This window comes from Nyctibius grandis, chromosome 15 (assembly GCF_013368605.1).
Source record: "Nyctibius grandis isolate bNycGra1 chromosome 15, bNycGra1.pri, whole genome shotgun sequence".
NCBI lineage: Eukaryota > Metazoa > Chordata > Aves > Nyctibiiformes > Nyctibiidae > Nyctibius > Nyctibius grandis.
In genome coordinates, this window is record NC_090672.1 from 6,680,823 (window position 1) to 6,697,293 (window position 16,471).

A 16,471-nucleotide genomic window follows, 5' to 3' on the forward strand; every position below is an offset into this window, starting at 1 on the left:
TTGCATCAGACTCCCATCTGCTGAAGTCTGGGGGACCCCAAAGAGGGATGGAGGCCTCCAACAGGGAATATTGCCAGAAGGTCAAATATTGAAGCCTTTGCTCACCTGTTACACAACTGTCTGAAGGCCATTGCTGGGGGATTGCAGCTCCTTCTGTACTGTGGTTTGGAGAAACCAACATGTTTCTCCAGCCTTGGAAGGGAGAGAGTTCATGGGGGTTATTTGCCCATATGAAAGCTGAGTTAAACCTTCAGTGACTGTCTCAAAACCAGATCTAGGTGGAAGGACATAGCTAAGGTCCTTGTTTCCCAAACAAGTTAGTAAGCTGTGTTGAAAATACCTGCAGGTTTTCTGTCTGCAAATACATCTGGCTTGATTACCTTGTTGGGGGAGAAGGTGGGTGGGTAAGTGACGAACTGATCTTCGTCTTTATGTGAGAGCTTGAAGCAGAGCAGAAGAGTGTATGTGTTGTGCCAGATGCACTTATGGCTGTGGCCAGACCTCCGCACCGCTGGGTTTCACCCTCCCAGATGTGTGTGGAGAGGGGAAATGCAGCAGCAGTTTCCACTGCTTTTTGCTGGAGCCCCAGGCTAAGTCAGATGCTGACAGACACCCCGACGCTGCTAAAACCCTTTTCCTATCTTTAATGTCAATTCGGGTTTTCTCATTGTCCACAGACATGAGCGGGCAGGCCAGAAAAACAAATGAATTGTGCTCCAGGCAAAACTGGCAGGGGCAAGCGGAGCTGCCGGCCAGGGTGACTAATGGGAGATCTGCAGCGTTGGGGTGAGCTGAGCCCCAGCCCCAGCGAGCCAGGTGGCCCCTGGACACAGCGTGGTGGCTGGGGTGGGCTCAGCCCTGGTGGGAGCCTGAGCCTTTCCTTCCAGAGGAGGGATGTGAGATTGCTCCTTTTATGCCCTTTAATGCAGGAAAGGCTGATAAAAGGGTTTCAAAGTCCATCTGCCGCAGCTTGGATGCGTACGCTGCTTATTGACTTTACTCTGTGGCTATCAGAAAATCTCAGCGATGTTTTGTTACTCACCTTCCTCCCAAGCACCTGGCAAAGCCACCTGGGGAATTTATTTCCCCTGGTTGCCTCTGGGGGTAAGAGGGACCAAACCCTGCCACGGGCAGGTACTAACTTCCTTGGGTGTTTTTGTGCTGCCATCCACCTCCTGCCTGGGCGGTGGCAGAGCCCCAGGGACGGAGCCCCTCACCCACAGGACCTGCTTGTCCCTGAGGAGGTGCCTGCACTGGGCATCCCACATCTTCTTGGGGCAGCCTGGAATGCTCTGACAAACCCAGCCAAGAGCCAGGGTCTGGTTTGCCTCTTTGCCTCCCCGCTGCTTGTCCATCTGTTGGTACCTCTGTGTTTCAGGCATTTTTGAGTTGCAATGCTCTGTAAACAGGAAAGAAACTAAATCTCAGCTAATCCACCCGTCTCACTGAAGACCAAACGTGGGGAAAGCTGGTGGCTTTTGGGGTGGAGGTAATAGAGCAACTATTTAAAATACCCTGCAGCGTGTCGGGGCTAATGGCCACATGCCCAGGGCAGCCTCTCGCCCAGCAGTCAGTTGCAGGCTCAGAGCATGCAGGGAATCACAGAATCACAGAATCAGTCAGGTTGGAAGAGCCCTCTGGGATCATCGAGTCCAACCGTTGCCCTGACACCACCATGTCAACTAGACCATGGCACTAAGTGCCATGTCCAGTCTTTTCTTAAACCTCTCCAGAGATGGTGACTCCACCACCTCCCCGGACAGCCCCTTCCAGTGTCTAATGACCCTTTCTGAGAAGAAATGCTTCCTAATGCCCAACCTGAACCTCCCCTGGCGAAGCTTGAGGCTGTGTCCTCTTGTCCTATCGCTAGTTGCCTGGGAGAAGAGGCCAGTTCCCACTCCGTTACAACCTCCCTTCAGGTAGTTGTAGGCTGCAATAAGGTCACCTCGGAGCCTCCTCTTCTCCAGGCTAAACAGGAAGCTGGCTTTAAGGAACTCCACTTGTTTTTCTCATGTTCGTTCCATTTGTCTCGGTAATGTCAAGAACCTTGTATCTTCGGTCTTGCGTGGGAAGCGGAGAGCTGTTGGCAAGCTCCTGCAGGTGTTCAGCGCGGGTCTGTTGCGACAGAGGAAGGGGCAAAGCTGTCTGAAACGGTCCAGAGTTGAGTAGGGGATTAGAAACAAAAGTTGCCAAACAATCCTCTTCCTCTTAGTTACTCATGTTTAATGCCTGTATTAATGTTCTTACTTGCTTGTGGTTGTCAGTAGGAACAGTAAACATAGAAGTTTAGATTCTTTCATACAACAGAAAATCAGAAACATGCTTCAGTTTGCCTTTTTCTCTGGAAATACCCAAGGACGCCAAAAATCTAATTCTATTCTCCTCTTGGCAAATCATTGTTATAAAGGAATTGGAGCCAGAAGCAGGTATCCAGTTTTCACATTTCTTTCCCCATACCGCAGTATTTGTGTGGTGAGGTGGCAAATGGATGCAGAGGAAGCAGCAGGCTGCAGGCTTTGTCCAAACTTTTCAAACCCATTTCAGAATCTTTATTGAAAAAACAAAATTAATCACAGCATGTCAATTGTTATTCAAACACATTTAATAAACAAAGAGAAACAGTAGCAAAGGGCACTGACATGTGACAAACTACAAAACCTCCGGGTTTGCAGGCAAACCTGAGGGGAGCAGCCCACGGCGCAGCTGCAGGACTGGGGAGCTGCTCCGTCCCATCGCCCCGCAGCGAACCGTGCCCCCTTTGCCTCAGCCCACTCAGTCACCCCTGAGAAAAATCGATTTTTTTTAAAAATGTGCAGAAACAAAGACACTTTAAGAGGTTATTTCCAGTCTTGCCGTAACAGAACAATTTAGGCCACTGGGAAAGTTTTAAAAAAACCAGTGTCCTACTCTCCATTCCCAGGATTAGTGCTTCAAAGTAAACCTTCCCAGGAGGCACAAGCACTCTTGGATATCCCGTAGATCTCCCTCTGCTCACCTACTCTACTCACCACACCATGCTACCTTTTTTAGAGTGAATGGGACAAATTTCATCCTAATTCAGCGCTAGTTTTGATATAGTTGTGACTGAGTGAAAGGCAATGGAACGAAAAGCCCTGTCTTGAGCACAGATGGGATGCAACTGGTGCGTAATGCTGAGACCAGCCTTGGTCTCGGGGTACATGTGATGGAGCACAGTCAGGAGAGGAGAAATCCTCCCCTGGGAATGTACCTGCTCTGGATGGACTGCATGCCTGGTCCTAAATATCACCCAAGAACTCCAGTGTTCAGTACCAGCGATTGTTTTCCTACCATAAACTTGTTCTATTGAACTTAAAGCCCCTGCAATTGAACCCAAAGAGTCTTCAAACCCCTGGCACGTCCTCGCTGCAGAGAACAGTGTGGAGGGGAAAAGCAAGATGCAACTTTGATAGTCTGGCTTGTGCACGTGAGTTAAATAGCTGTTCCACCGAATGGGTAACGGTCATTTTTAGGCGCTCTGTGGCTCAGAGGGGGGGGCGATAGCATCACTCTTGCATCAGGCAATCCTCCGGTGGGCTTCACCACATACGGCATTTTTGGCAATACAAAAAAGCAACGAGGTATTGTTTTTATCTACTTGAGCTGTACCGGCCAGAAAGTTTCCCTTTGCAACTAGTGTTGCTGTGAGCTCCACGGTTTGAACAGTGAGGTGCTCAGCTGGCATCAATGTGACCTAAGCAGCTCAACCAGTTCCTGTTGCCTTTAGTTTGATATTTCTTGACCGGTTCTCAGAAACTCCCTCCTCTGAGGAAGGGAAAGGAGACAGAAGAGAGCGTTAAAGGGCTTTTTTTAGGCTGCTAACATGCACTTCTTGATTTCTTAGCTCTGAGCACATATGGACAATGACTGAGGCTACAAGATACTGACAGAGGAGAGAGATCTATACACATCACAGTGTTATTTAGGCCCAGCCAAGGCGTACGGTCTAATCACACCAATACCATCACACCACGTTATAACCAGGGAAGAAGAGCCAGGTTCTTCAGCGTGATGGCAAGCCAGCGGCGTTTCAACAGCCTGTAACTGACACGACGTGAATTCAAAGACATTTGGCACGGTCTGTTGTTACCAGGATTAAACCAGCACAGCTAATGAACCAGCCTTTCTGGAGAAGGAGGCAAAGTCTCCACCGGAGGAGGTACGTTGGCAAAGCAGGATGGGAGAAGACAGGCAAGGTTACGTACAGAGGGACTGAAAAGAGGCAGAGTGCAGCGGTGCCACTCAGTGTCTTTGCTGCACGTCTTGTTTGCTGAACTGGTTGTTGGACCATTGGTAATCTGCTACTGCAAGGCCCTGTCAGCAACAAGTGATAAGATGGGAAACTTGCCGAATTCTGTCTCAAAACTTTGAGACCACAGGCAGCTGAATTCCTCCAGAAAGGAGCCCAACTCCTCAGTCCAGGTGAGGAATTTCCTGATACCTTATTGAGAAACATCTCCTCTGAGCTTGTCAATGTCTCTGAATTCCAGCATCTCTGAAGCTTTGCGTTTAATGTCAGTTTGGGACTTGGCTCAAAGAACAAAGGCAGGATGAAAGGGGAAAAACATGCAGCAAATTCCTAAGAAATTTCATTTACCAGACTAGGAGGGACACGCCCTTGGCGAGGGATGGCACAGATTAACAGAGGGGAACCAGCGACTGCAGTTTGGCTAAGATTGGAGTTCAAGAGAGGCACAAACGAACATTTTGCACATCCATCCAAGGCATTCCAAAAAAAAAAAAGTCACAGAAGTCGACACATCACTTTGGACAAGAAACATTACAACAGTTTGGCAACTTTTCACCCCCCCCCGCCCCCAGCTCTGTGATGCCCCTCTGTAATATGAGGTGATCTCTTAAAGGTGGGGACATGAGGGGGCTGCAGATAAATCACGGCATGTAAATAGGGGATCTCCTCCGCAAAGGATCTCATGGGTTAAAACAAACCTACCTGCTTGCTACAGTACAAAAGGAATTCTGCCTGAAGTCCTCCCTTGGTGAGAAGGAAGGAGGCAGAGCCCACGCTGCTGGAGACAAACAAGGCAAAGCTGAACTTGGCAGCAAGTCCCTAACCTTGTGACTTTGCACGAGGCTAAGATATGGCCATGGCAGGGTACTGGAGGGGAAGATGTCACCACTCATCCTCAGCAGAGAAGTGTAAAGGACAGAACTGTCACTCTATCGCTATTCTGGGTGAACACAGGTCTCTGTTTATGCATGCAAAGTAATGGGATCTGGAAAATGCCAGGAGCCCGTATGTGATACTGTTAACAGCGAGACCTGTGTTAGATGTACACACAACTCCCCTCCCCTTAGTATCTAAACTCAGCTCTTAGGAGTTGAACAAGTAACATATACAAAACAAGAATGGAAAAAGTTTGTGTGGGTTTTTTTGAGTGGTTGTTTTGTTCCTCCTTTTAAAGCCCTGTTCTTCTGATTCAAGGGGGCTGGCTGATCAGGAGGGGGAGCATTGCAAGGTCCCTGTGCTTTTCTGGTGGCAGACCTGGGTGCAAGAAACAGCACAGCTCAAATACAGCTATTCCCACCTACAGAAGCCTGTGGAAGGTGGGACTGATTACAAGGACCTGTGGACCTGAGCAACCTTTGCAAAGGCTCCGACTGGGAATCCGGCCCAGCCATTGCTGGAAAAATTCAATACAGCGCTGGCCAAGAAAATAAAACAAATACTTGTGGAAAGGACTATCCAACTGGAAGAGTCTTTTCCTCCCTTGGTTTCCAGGGTAAGAGGGAAGCCTTTGGTCATGACCAGAATTATTCACCATTGGCAGGACAGGCTCGGCTTTGCTTTGCATTAGCTTGGTTACTGTACAAGGGCAAGGCTGCACTGCGGAGAGATGCTCTGCCCAGGTAGGCTGCCCTCGTGACATCTGGGAGTTTTAACGGAGTGGACGCTTAATTACATCCGGGATCCTCGCTCTTGAAGAATCTGAAAAAGAAGAGAGCTTCTATAAATCCCTTGGACAAGTTTAGATGCAAAAGTTCATGTTCAGAGTCCTTGGCTTTTTTTGCAGAAAAAGGAAAGATGGACTAACGTGAAAATAGCTCACTGGCTTCTGTGCTACCATAACAAATGACAGGCTGGTTAAAGCTGACTGACCCCTGCCCTAGAGATCCTGCATGGCTGCCTGCCAGGAGTTAACAATGTTGCCTTTTGTCACTATCCTGGGGAAAAAGAGTAGACTGAATGAGGAAAACAAACCCTTGTCTCTCTCTGCAACATCCTTCAACCACAAAATGTGACCAATCTCAAAGGTCCTTGCTATGCTGTCTTCCTTTTTCGAGTCTACCTCTTTTCTCCATTTTTTTTTTTGTCTTAATTTGAAACATAGAAAGAGCCTTAGCTCTTGTCCTACAGTAAACCATGAAATCTTCCAAGAGGGAGAGATCATGCATACAGGAGGCAGTAGAGAAGCTGGTACACAGAACTGCTACTGTGAATTATGGATCTGCTAGTGTAAGAAGGGCTTTTTCTTTGCATAGGGGAATTCAAGTCAATACATCTGAGCAGATGCCTTACCTTTGCCTTCTCGCTGGGCTCCTTGACAATGCCATTGGTAGAATTGTTGAGCTCCCTGGACACAACGCAGAGGAATTCCGCCTGGTCTTCGTTCCCGTAGTTATAGGAAGATCCAATGCTGATCAGCTGTGCAACAGGAGACAGCCAAGGTAACTATCAATAAGTCTTGACTTTTGCTTTGTTCCTACAATTGCTTTGTGAGGTACGACTGTCCAGGGATACCTGGAGTGTCACCTCCTGTGCCACAGGCTTTGCTGGGTGTGTGCAAGGCAGGGACACAGCTGAGCTCCAGGGCCCTCTAGTGGCACCTGGAGCCCCAGGAAGAAATTCCAGCCTGAAGCTGTTACGTTGAACACAACAGAACGTATTCCAGTTACTGAGGGCAGAAAAAGGGAAAACATCAGATTTTGCCATATGTAATATCCAGCTAATTCAGACGTGGGGCAGGCACTGCAGGCTTCCTGGTCCAGACTACGCTGACCTCAGCTCTCAACTTGACATTTGACTTTGATGTGTAAAAACTGGGAAGGCAGCTCTTTATCACAGACAGATGTTAGATTAACCAGGGGGCATGCGGCAAACTGGCACCACGCTTTATGTAGACGCTGTCAAGATGGAGTTTGATATCTGTGTAAATGGGATTATATTCTATTACTGTTGTGATGAGGGGTCTGGACTCGAGCCAAGAAATCCCATCTGTCTCATTTGTCATTATTACATTAAAAGGACATCCTGGAGTGCAGAGCTTATTTGTCATTTACAACTCAGTTCTGCTTTCCAGATAAGAAATCTAAATAATCTGAAGAAAGCAACGTGAATCTTATCAACTGTGTATATCTAGGAAACTTTAATATGCAGCGTGCACCCGAACTTCCACGCCCTAATGGATTTTAGAAGAGAGAGCTCCATATTTATATTTGAGACAGATGCAGTCAGCAGCTTTCCTAGACAGATGACTATATGGTTACAGCGCAGCTGCAATAGGTTTTGATGTTTGTGCTGAGGGCAAAAGATAGACACAGGATAAAAAATATGATTTTTTTTTTTTTCTTTTGCTTCCCTGCTCCCTGTCTTGACTGTTTAAGCTCTTGGATATTTCAATACCACACACCACTATTTACTCAACAAACACAAAGTATCTTTTGATAAAGATATCAATTTTCCAGACTATTGAACTGTAGGTGGATAGGAGAATGGATTTCTGTTTAAAATAGCAAATTTCTGTTCTATCCTTAATTTAAGCAGGACTGAATGGTACAAGGCAGAGAACCTGAAAGGCCACAGGCTCCTCTGAGAACCCAAGCCTGACAGACAAGGCTGCAACAGCTTTTACCACTTCTGCCTTTCCTGCAGCCTTTTTGATGGTGTGAAGTGACTGGAACACACTAACATTTACTTGTATCTTGACCCTATCATTATAGATTTGAAAAGCAAGGCCAGGAAAGACGTAAGGGTGCAGATTCCTGTGTAGGGCACTGCCTGTTGGTTTTGGGAGGTGTATATGTCCATGTGTGAAAGGCAAATTCTGTTAAGGAAATTTCTGGACAGCAAAACCTGGCTGTTGGAGAACTGCATTTCCATAAAGCAGCTGGTGGCTCTTGGTCACAAGATTTCACTACCAGCTCACAGGGGCAAGAGTTTCTGCCTGCCTCTCCACTATGCAATAGGAGTTTTCAGGCATTACAGAACAAACCTATATGAACGAGTGATGAAAAGTGCTGTTGCTTAATCCTATGCCTCACTTTGCGTCAGAACATTTCCCACAGCATCCACTTGTACTGAAGCTGGGCTAACTGGGAAGACAGAAGAGCTGTAATGCACAGAGCCTGTTCTGCACTTTCTTAATATAGCATTAACGTGCAGGCCAGCTGCTTTCCAGTTCTCTGTCCTCCTAAGTAAGAGGACTGTATTTGATTCTAGAAACCAAATCTGGAACTAATGCCGTATGCAACTGCAGTGACATCTGGCCCCGAAACCAGCTGCATTACAAAGGCATCTGCAGGAAGTGTGTTTCTCATGTCACTCAGCACCTCTTTAGCAAATGCAGGAGCCATGGCTTTGAGCTTCCAGAAAAGCTGTGCTGTGGTTTTTTTCATGGCTTTAATTTTCCTGGATAAAACTGGGGCCTGGTATATGTGATGAAACACAGAGGGAAGAATTGCTCTGGGATTTGATGAGAATACAAGAAGTCCTGAGAGAAAATGAAATCTCTCTTGCCAGTTTGAGTGAATTCTGCCTCTCCCTGTCAGTTATTTTACATAAGCGGACTGCTGCTCGGTTCAGACTGCTTATTCAGAAGAGCAGAGCAGTGTGAAGTGCAATTCAATAGCAAACTCTCTTCATTCCCTGTGCAGCTTTCAAAGGGATTCTGCCATTCTTTGGTAACGGTACCTGTTCGAATTTCCACCCGTCGGACATAGTGGACACCATCTGTGTGAGCTCTTCCTCTTGGCACTGCAGGACTCTGTACACATGCTTCACAGGTCCCTAAAGCATGGAGAATAAAAATAAGTGTGAGTTTAATAATTGTTACACTAATATCAAGCTAGAAAATTAATAAGCCTCTCCTGCTCTGTCATCTTGTTATTTGAAAGTCTGAGCCCCACAGGCTTTCTGAGGTTTCATCCTTCTGACATCCAACTGATTCTAAAACAGGTACGTATGGTTGGCACACTTCTCTTAAAAGCCTTCTAGGTGTCTAAGGGCCAGTGAAAGCAAAACTTCTTTGGCTTTCAAAGCCATCTACTGCTTTTTGAAAACACTTCTCTTCTGAAATTTAATCTATTGGATGTGTTAATATCAGCTGAGTAGCAATGGGACAAGTTGTCACAGAGAGACAGGTATAAAGGGAAGAAAATGGTTTAGAAAAGGAAGAGCTTGAACTATTCTTTACATACCAAAGCAGTATGTTTTGGTTTATAACTACCCATCTTTGCTCCTGGCCCCTCTTGTTTAACTGTTCATTGTCTTTCCCTGCAGTGCTAACAAGATGACTCAGTGGTCTGTCCTTATCAAACCATAATGGATACTCTTTCCTTGCTGTGCCTTGGATCTACCTAACAGCACTTATTTCCCCCTGTTAAAGACGACTGCTAAACCAAAGAACTGCTCCGAGAAGTGTCTACAGCCACCCATGTCCTTCTACTGCGCTACAGAAAACGACTGATTTCATAATGCAAATGTTCCTGTGCATTACTTGAGAGGTTCTGTTCTCATTATCCCGTATCCGCTCCTTCACCAGCCGCACAAGAGACGCAATATTGTAAAACTCGGCTTCTTCCAGTACCCCTAAGAAAGGAACCAAAAGTTGAGACAAATTCTGTTACTTTGTACAGGACAGAATGAAGATGATTCTGCTACAAGGATGCAACACCTGCTCCTGACTCCAAATCTAGCCCAGATGTGAGAAAATCGCTGAATGCTGAATAGAATCATAGAATGGGCTGTGCCCCCCATCTCATGCTCCCAGGCTGGAAGAAAATTACCAGCTAGTTGTCATCTCCTTTTGTGACTTAGAGGATCTTTACAAAAGATTATTCCCCTTTCCCTGGGATTATCAGAAACCTCATGGTACAATCTCTGTGTTGTTCGTACAGCCCCAATGGAACTGTATGGCAAAGCTGCCTGCTTGTAGAGAACTGCTGTCTGCGGGGGGAGAGGAGATGTGCTCGCAGATCTTTTCTCTGCTAACAGAAGCCTCTGAGCTAAGCAGAAGTGGTGGGGTGGGTTGTAAGCTGCAGGCCTCTCATTTCAGGAAGATACAGAATCTAATGATTTAATCCCTGTTAATGAGCATCCTTCTGAGAAACTAATGGTACTAACAAACAGCACTACTGGGAAATGTGGCTCGCTCACGCCCTTACGCCACACCAGGAACCCTGCGTACTCGGGCAAGTTTCTCATGATGGCTCTCTGATCCTGCCATCAAACAGCGCTTGTAGATTTTTCCCTGTATTTTTCTCTTACCTTCTTCTGCGAGCTCCTTGTTTATGATGAGCTTCCCGTGTCGGAGGTAGTTCAGTATTGGACCAAAATACGTGGGGTCTCTATCGATGAGATACGCCCCTGTCTCATCCTGTTGAGGATGCGTACAGGAATGAAGCAGAGAGGGTTAAGTGGTACCAGGAAAAAAATAATTTCTGTTGAAAACAATTAACTGAACGGTTTTTCTCTGAGAACCCGGACTCATGTGCCTGTGAAAGCTGTACTAACGACCACACTTAAATCAACATTTTTTTTTTTCCAATATCTGAACTCAGCTACAAATGCTGCAGCTCACTAATGCTGGCAGATGCTTCAAATTAAGCACTTCTACAAACAGAGTTTATATACCCAGAGAGAAAAGCAGGGCTGTTTTTCTTCACTGCAGCAACAAAAATCAAAAGCTGGCAGCTGTGTTCTGTCTAAATTTGTTTTCCAGACTAGTTTTACTAGGAGACTCCAAAGGAAAACTGGACCTCCCGTTCTAGCTAACAGCATATGATGGTTTAAGTAGCTCTTTTTTCCCCCCCTTTCTTCTTTCTATTGCTGAAAATGCACATTGCAATGCCCCAGCTGGGCCTCTAGCAATGCAATAACTATTGTCACCACATAACCACCAAGTCACAACCAAAAGCATCTCCCAAGCCCGCTCTGAAGCGCTGACAAAGCCTGGCCAGAAATCTTTCATATCACTCCCTTATATGACTTTAAAGCAGTGTTTGTCCTGCCAATCTGCTCTAAAGCAATTAAAAACCGCAAAAAACCATTCTGAAACATCACCTCCTCTATTTCCTGCTGCTGGTGACTGCTATTTTGATCACAACCAGGATTTATCATTTGATTAAACTCTGAACAGAGTGACAAGAGACCTGACTAATTCTCACTCTCACCTACCCACAAAATATTTACAAAACCTGGTGCAGCGGTGCCTATAAAAACCTGCAATTACAAAAATAACTGCTGAATCTTTACGATCAACTGCAATGACTTCAAAACTATCCACCCACGTAACGAACGTGCACTGTGATCTTTTATGAGAGAAAAGTGAAATATATTATTAAAAAAAAACCCCAAACACGCTCAAGGTGAGAAATCATTGAAATTCCTGTTGCTTTCTAGTTCCCTCTCTGCTCTAACCACTGCAGGAAGGGGCTGGTTTGCTCCTTGAGAGGAGTCACGTCACTGCAGGAGGTGGAGGGCAGCGGTGTCTGCAGCACCGGGGGGTAACAGGCACCAGGGCAGACTCTAAGCCCCGTTCTTGGGGATACAGTTGAATCTGTGGCTGTGTAATGGAACACGAGGGACAAGGAGAGGGCGTGTGTCAGAGCGATGCGTGCCCCGGGAACCGTGTGAGCGGGGCTGCTGCAGAGATCGGCCTGTCCACGCTGCAGCGTTGGGGCTGCTGGGGCTGTAAAGCAGCACTGGCAGCGCTGGCCCTGGGGACACCGGCAGCCGGGGCTGCCACCCTGCCCGTACAGCAAGACAGGGCGCTGCTCCCCGGTGACACCGGCTGCCGTGGGGGCTAAGGCGGCTCAAGGAGGGGTGGTCACCGCCCGGGGTGGGGTGGGGGCCGGCCCCCGCCGCGGCCTCACCTTGTCGGAGCCGAGCTCGGGCCCCTCCTGGCAGCAGAGGCGGCACAGGAAGGACTTGGGCTCCCGGCACAGCGTCTGCCGGGTGCTCACGAAGTACGTGCCGCCCACGTTCAGGCGCACCCACTTGGAGGCGGCGGGCGGCCGGGCCGCGCCGGGAGGGGACAGCGCCCCACCGGAGCCCGCCGCCGCTCCGGCCGCGCGGGGGCTGGGCGGCCCCGGCGCCCCCCCAGGGCCCGGACTGGGCGTGCGGCCCCGCGGTGGCCCCTCGGCTGCCGCCGCCAGCTCGGCCATGGCGGTGCCGCTCAGGGTCCCTGCGCTGCCATCACCGCCCCGCTCCACCGCCGCTTCCGGCCCGCAAAGCGCTTCCGGGGCAGCAGCGGCGGTCACCGGGAAGGAGGTGGGTGACGCCTTCCGGTGAGGCTGCGCTCTGATTGGGCCGGGGGGCGGGACTTCCGGCGCTGCTCCCCTCCGCGATCGGGGACGGCGGTGGCGGTCAGTGAAGGTGAGAGCGGGGAGCGGGGCCGGGCCGGGGGCAGCGGGGCCGGGCGGGCCTGGGCGGGGGTTCTGTGAGCGGGGACCGGCCGGAGGACCGGGGAGGGGGATCCGGGATTCCCGGGGCTGGCGGAGGGAGCGGGCCGGGGAAGGCCTGGGGGGGGGCGGCCGGGGGCGTGAGGCGGCGGCGGGGCTGGGCTGGGCTGGGGAGCGGTGCCCCGTGTTCCCCTCCCGCCGCAGCCCGCACCGGCGTTCCCGGGCCGGAGCCGTCCTCCGCATCGCCGCGGTTGACGGGCCCTGCCCGCTCCCCCGCGCAGCGTAACCCGCCTGGTGTCACCTCTCCTGGCAGCATGGCGGGCCGCAGAGCTGCCGTCAAGGCCATTGACTGGGCGGCCTTCGCCGAGAGGGTGCCCACCAACCAGAGGGCCATGTTCAACGCCCTGAAGACCCGCAGCGACGCGCTGTCGGCCCGGTGAGTGTCTGTCCCAGTGCTGTGTGTGGGGCAGGTCAGTCCCTCAGCTGAACCATTCAGCCTTTGCGGTACTGGGTTGAGCTGGTGTTGGTAACTGTGGTCTCGCAGAAGTGTCCTGACAGGCATTAAAACAGGTCACCTTCAAGAGAGCTGGCAGCTTTTTTTGGCAAATCATCGTTACTTATTTCTTCTCAGAGTAAAGCAGTAGCTGCAATGTAAAAAAGCAGCTCTGTGAGAGCAGTTTGCTTTGGCACGTTCAAAACATTTTGCAAGCTTTGTTATTCTGCTAAATGCTGCACAGATTCACGAGTCTTCTCAAATTCTTCAGCATCCGCTGCTCGATACAAATGTTGTTGGCTGTTGCAGTTAATGTTGCTGACATTAACAGTACTATCTCAGCATTGTGAAAACTGCACAGTCCTTTCTTACAGGGCTGCACCCAGAGATGCTATGTAGTAGTTGGAAGTGGAGCAGGGCCACAGGCTGAACTCTTCTTGTCTGTATAGAGGATTCTGTTTCAAGGGCAGAAATGGTTCATCACTGCTTGTTAATGATGGACTTGAAAATGTTTGAACTAAACTTCACAGGCCCTGTTGACACTCTGGAACGTAACTGTGGCAGAGAGCAAATGATAGTGCAAGGTTACTTCTGGCTCTGGTTGTGACTGCTATCCTCCGTGTCTTTAGGTTGGCTGCCCTGCCAGAGAAACCCCCGGCCATCGACTGGGCTTTCTACAAGGCTACTGTTGCTAAAGCTGGCATGGTGGATGAGTTTCAGAAGAAGGTCAGTCCCTTTGTCAGCTGGGTATTGCTCTTTGGAGGTTTGAATGGGGGAATGTCTTTGGTGTTGAGAGGAAAACACCAGAACTGGCAGAGGAGGTTAGTTTTGGCTAGCAGGTGCTACAGCTTTCCATGCTGCAGATCAGTGTTACTGACCTCGAGGAGGTCACTTTGGTACCATCTTTCAGGAGGAAACCTGTGGCGCTATAGGGTGAGAAAGTTGGGGAAAGAAGACTTGATAAATTATTTTGGATGCAGGAGTATATTTGGGTGGTGCCGCTCCTGAAGCAAACATTCAAAGTATTTCTCTAACTCACTGAATAGAAGAAGGTGGCGAGTGTGGCTCTGCATGCTGTGAAACGTGTGAAGCTGGCGCATGCCCGCAGGGGTTGGCATCCTCTTTATAAGCAGGAACTGAAAAGCAGGAGCGAGGCTTTTGCTGAAGGGCACGTGGTGTCACTGGCGCTATGAAAATTGGCCTCCCAAGCCTGGGAGGACCCACTGACCTCAGATGGGTCTGGGAACTTTGTCTTGGGGGAAAGAAGTCTGTGATACGATTAAGTCTTTGGTGTTAGACTTTCTTGCTTCCTTACACTGCTGTGCTTTGCTCTTTACAGTGCTGTGATGGGTGCGTGTAGTATTACGTGTCCTGGTGGTGGTAGGCAGTACAGAATAGATTGCTTTAAGTTCACAGGTGAGCAGTGCTGCGTGTGAAGGACACAGTCAAGCTGCAGTGATCAGTTTTAGAAAGCTCGTTAACTTCAACAGTTAACTTGTACATATCCTAGGGAGAAAGGAGGGAACGCTCCCCTGCTGCCAGGGAAAGTGGCCTTGGTGTGAAGGATTATTTCAATCAAACAAACTGTATAAAAAATTTTCTTTTTCGATTTACAGTTCAGTGCACTAAAGGTTCCTGAGCCAGTGGATACACAAACTGCCAAAATTGATGCCCAAGAGCAGGAAGCTGTAAGTGTTTGAACTGCTTCTTAATGCCGGGCTTGTCTCTGACTTCTGTGAGGATGGGAAGGGGTGAGAGGAAAGGGATGTTTTGTACGTGCATCTGCACGGGCAGGGCAGACAGAGCTAGAGCATGGCTCTGTCTTCATGCATGTCTCTGGCTTTTGGCTGAGCGAGAGGATCTCTGCATGTGAAAGGGTTTGTCTGCCTGGGATTTGATCCAAATTCTGTCCATTTACCTAGTGTAATGATGATGGATTTTAATGCCAACTTAAGCAAGGGGTTGCAGGTTTGCTCTAGGTCGCTGTCTTTATCATAACCATATTCACCACGTCCTCTGCTTTCCTGCAGGCAAAGAGCACTGCTGAATACGTGCAGGCTTCCAAAGCTCGTATTGCCCAGTATGAGCAACAAGTAAGTCTGGACTTTGTTTAGTGAATGTTCTCTTTAACCCAGCCTGGTACACACCTTGTTCATACCTGAGTGTGCTTTGCTTTTTCTTGCTGACAAGTGACGTGTAACCTATTTGTCTCTGCTCCCACTTCAAGCTTCAGAAGCTCAGAAGCATGATTCCCTTTGAACAGATGACGCTTGAAGACTTGAATGAAGCCTTCCCTGAAACCAGACTGGACAAGGAGAAATATCCGTACTGGCCCCACAAACCAATTGCTGATCTGTAAACTTGGCTGTGAGCAGTTTGTCTAACGACTGTCAGACTCTATGAGCAGTTTGTCTAACGACTGTCAGACTCTGATCTTTTAAATAAAGTATTTTCCCTCCTGTCTGTGGCTTAGATCTTAGAAGCGAGGTTGCAAGGTTTTGAGAAACGTGGAGCCATACACTAACTTGCTGACAGTCCACTTCTGGATTTTGTCTTTCCACCTGCGAGCTTGTTTGTGTAGTGAGGGCCAAGATCCCAGCTAGAACCGTTGATCAGACTGAGTCCTCTTGCATCTTCTCTAGTGCAAAGAAACCATCTGTTCAGCTGAGTAACCACGTGGTGCAGGGAATGTAGTTGTTCTGCCGTTGCAGGCAAGTTGTTGCTCAGAAGTTGAAGGTATGAAGCTCTTTGAGATGCTGGAGTGTATTCAGTGATGTGCGGTGCAGTGGGAGATGTGACTCAGTAGTTCTACAGGCAGAGGTCTAGGGCTGTTTTCTAGGTTGGTTGTGGTGGTTTAGGTGCAGCTGATTGCAAAAGGAGTTGAAGGAGTGTAGATGTGTTGAGATAGATTTTAAAAAAAGTTATTTTTAATTTTTTTTTTAAAACATCCCAAGTATCACCCCTTTAATCCTGGTGATCCTATTATCCTCTCTGTCCTGGGTTTCTGAATGATGCAGAACTTGCTGAAACTCACAGAAGCAGTACAAACACTTCAGACTTGTGTTGTTTTATTTAATTATCTGAGGTGGAATTGTTAAACACCTTTCCCCTAAATGGAAACATCTCCATAAGAGAATAAGGACATTAACTCCCTTTTTTATTGGTCATGTTTGTGGTAAGAATTATAGACTGATAGAATGAAGGAATTATCCCCAGATTTCACAGTTGTTTTATTCAAATACCTTGCTAGCCCACAGAATACTTGAAGAACGTGTGTAGTTCCACTGAACTAGAGTACAAAGCACTAAGCATGCAGATCTC

General features: G+C 48.4%; 2 protein-coding genes across 3 annotated transcripts; one reads left to right on the forward strand and one right to left on the reverse strand.

The window, feature by feature from the left end:
• Positions 1-2,515: 2,515 nt before the first annotated feature.
• On the reverse strand, positions 2,516-12,471 carry KCTD2 (potassium channel tetramerization domain containing 2). The gene is made up of 6 exons (XM_068413178.1): positions 12,130-12,471; positions 10,523-10,631; positions 9,753-9,844; positions 8,948-9,043; positions 6,557-6,682; positions 2,516-5,965 (listed from the first exon to the last, which is right to left on the reverse strand). The coding sequence occupies exons 1-6, from the start codon at positions 12,418-12,420 to the stop codon at positions 5,936-5,938; spliced, it is 744 nt and encodes a 247-aa protein (XP_068269279.1). The 5' UTR covers positions 12,421-12,471; the 3' UTR covers positions 2,516-5,935.
• Positions 12,472-12,536: 65 nt separating this feature from the next.
• Positions 12,537-15,611, forward strand: ATP5PD (ATP synthase peripheral stalk subunit d). 2 transcript variants are annotated; one of them, XM_068413330.1, is made up of 6 exons: positions 12,537-12,631; positions 12,971-13,093; positions 13,780-13,876; positions 14,767-14,838; positions 15,181-15,243; positions 15,378-15,611. In XM_068413330.1, exons 2-6 carry the CDS (start codon positions 12,972-12,974, stop codon positions 15,507-15,509), a joined length of 486 nt encoding a protein of 161 aa, XP_068269431.1. In that variant the 5' UTR covers positions 12,537-12,631; position 12,971; the 3' UTR covers positions 15,510-15,611. The 2 variants fall into 2 exon arrangements, with proteins under 2 accessions (XP_068269431.1, XP_068269432.1); XM_068413331.1 differs by having other exon boundaries at positions 12,576-12,631; positions 12,939-13,093.
• Positions 15,612-16,471: the final 860 nt, after the last annotated feature.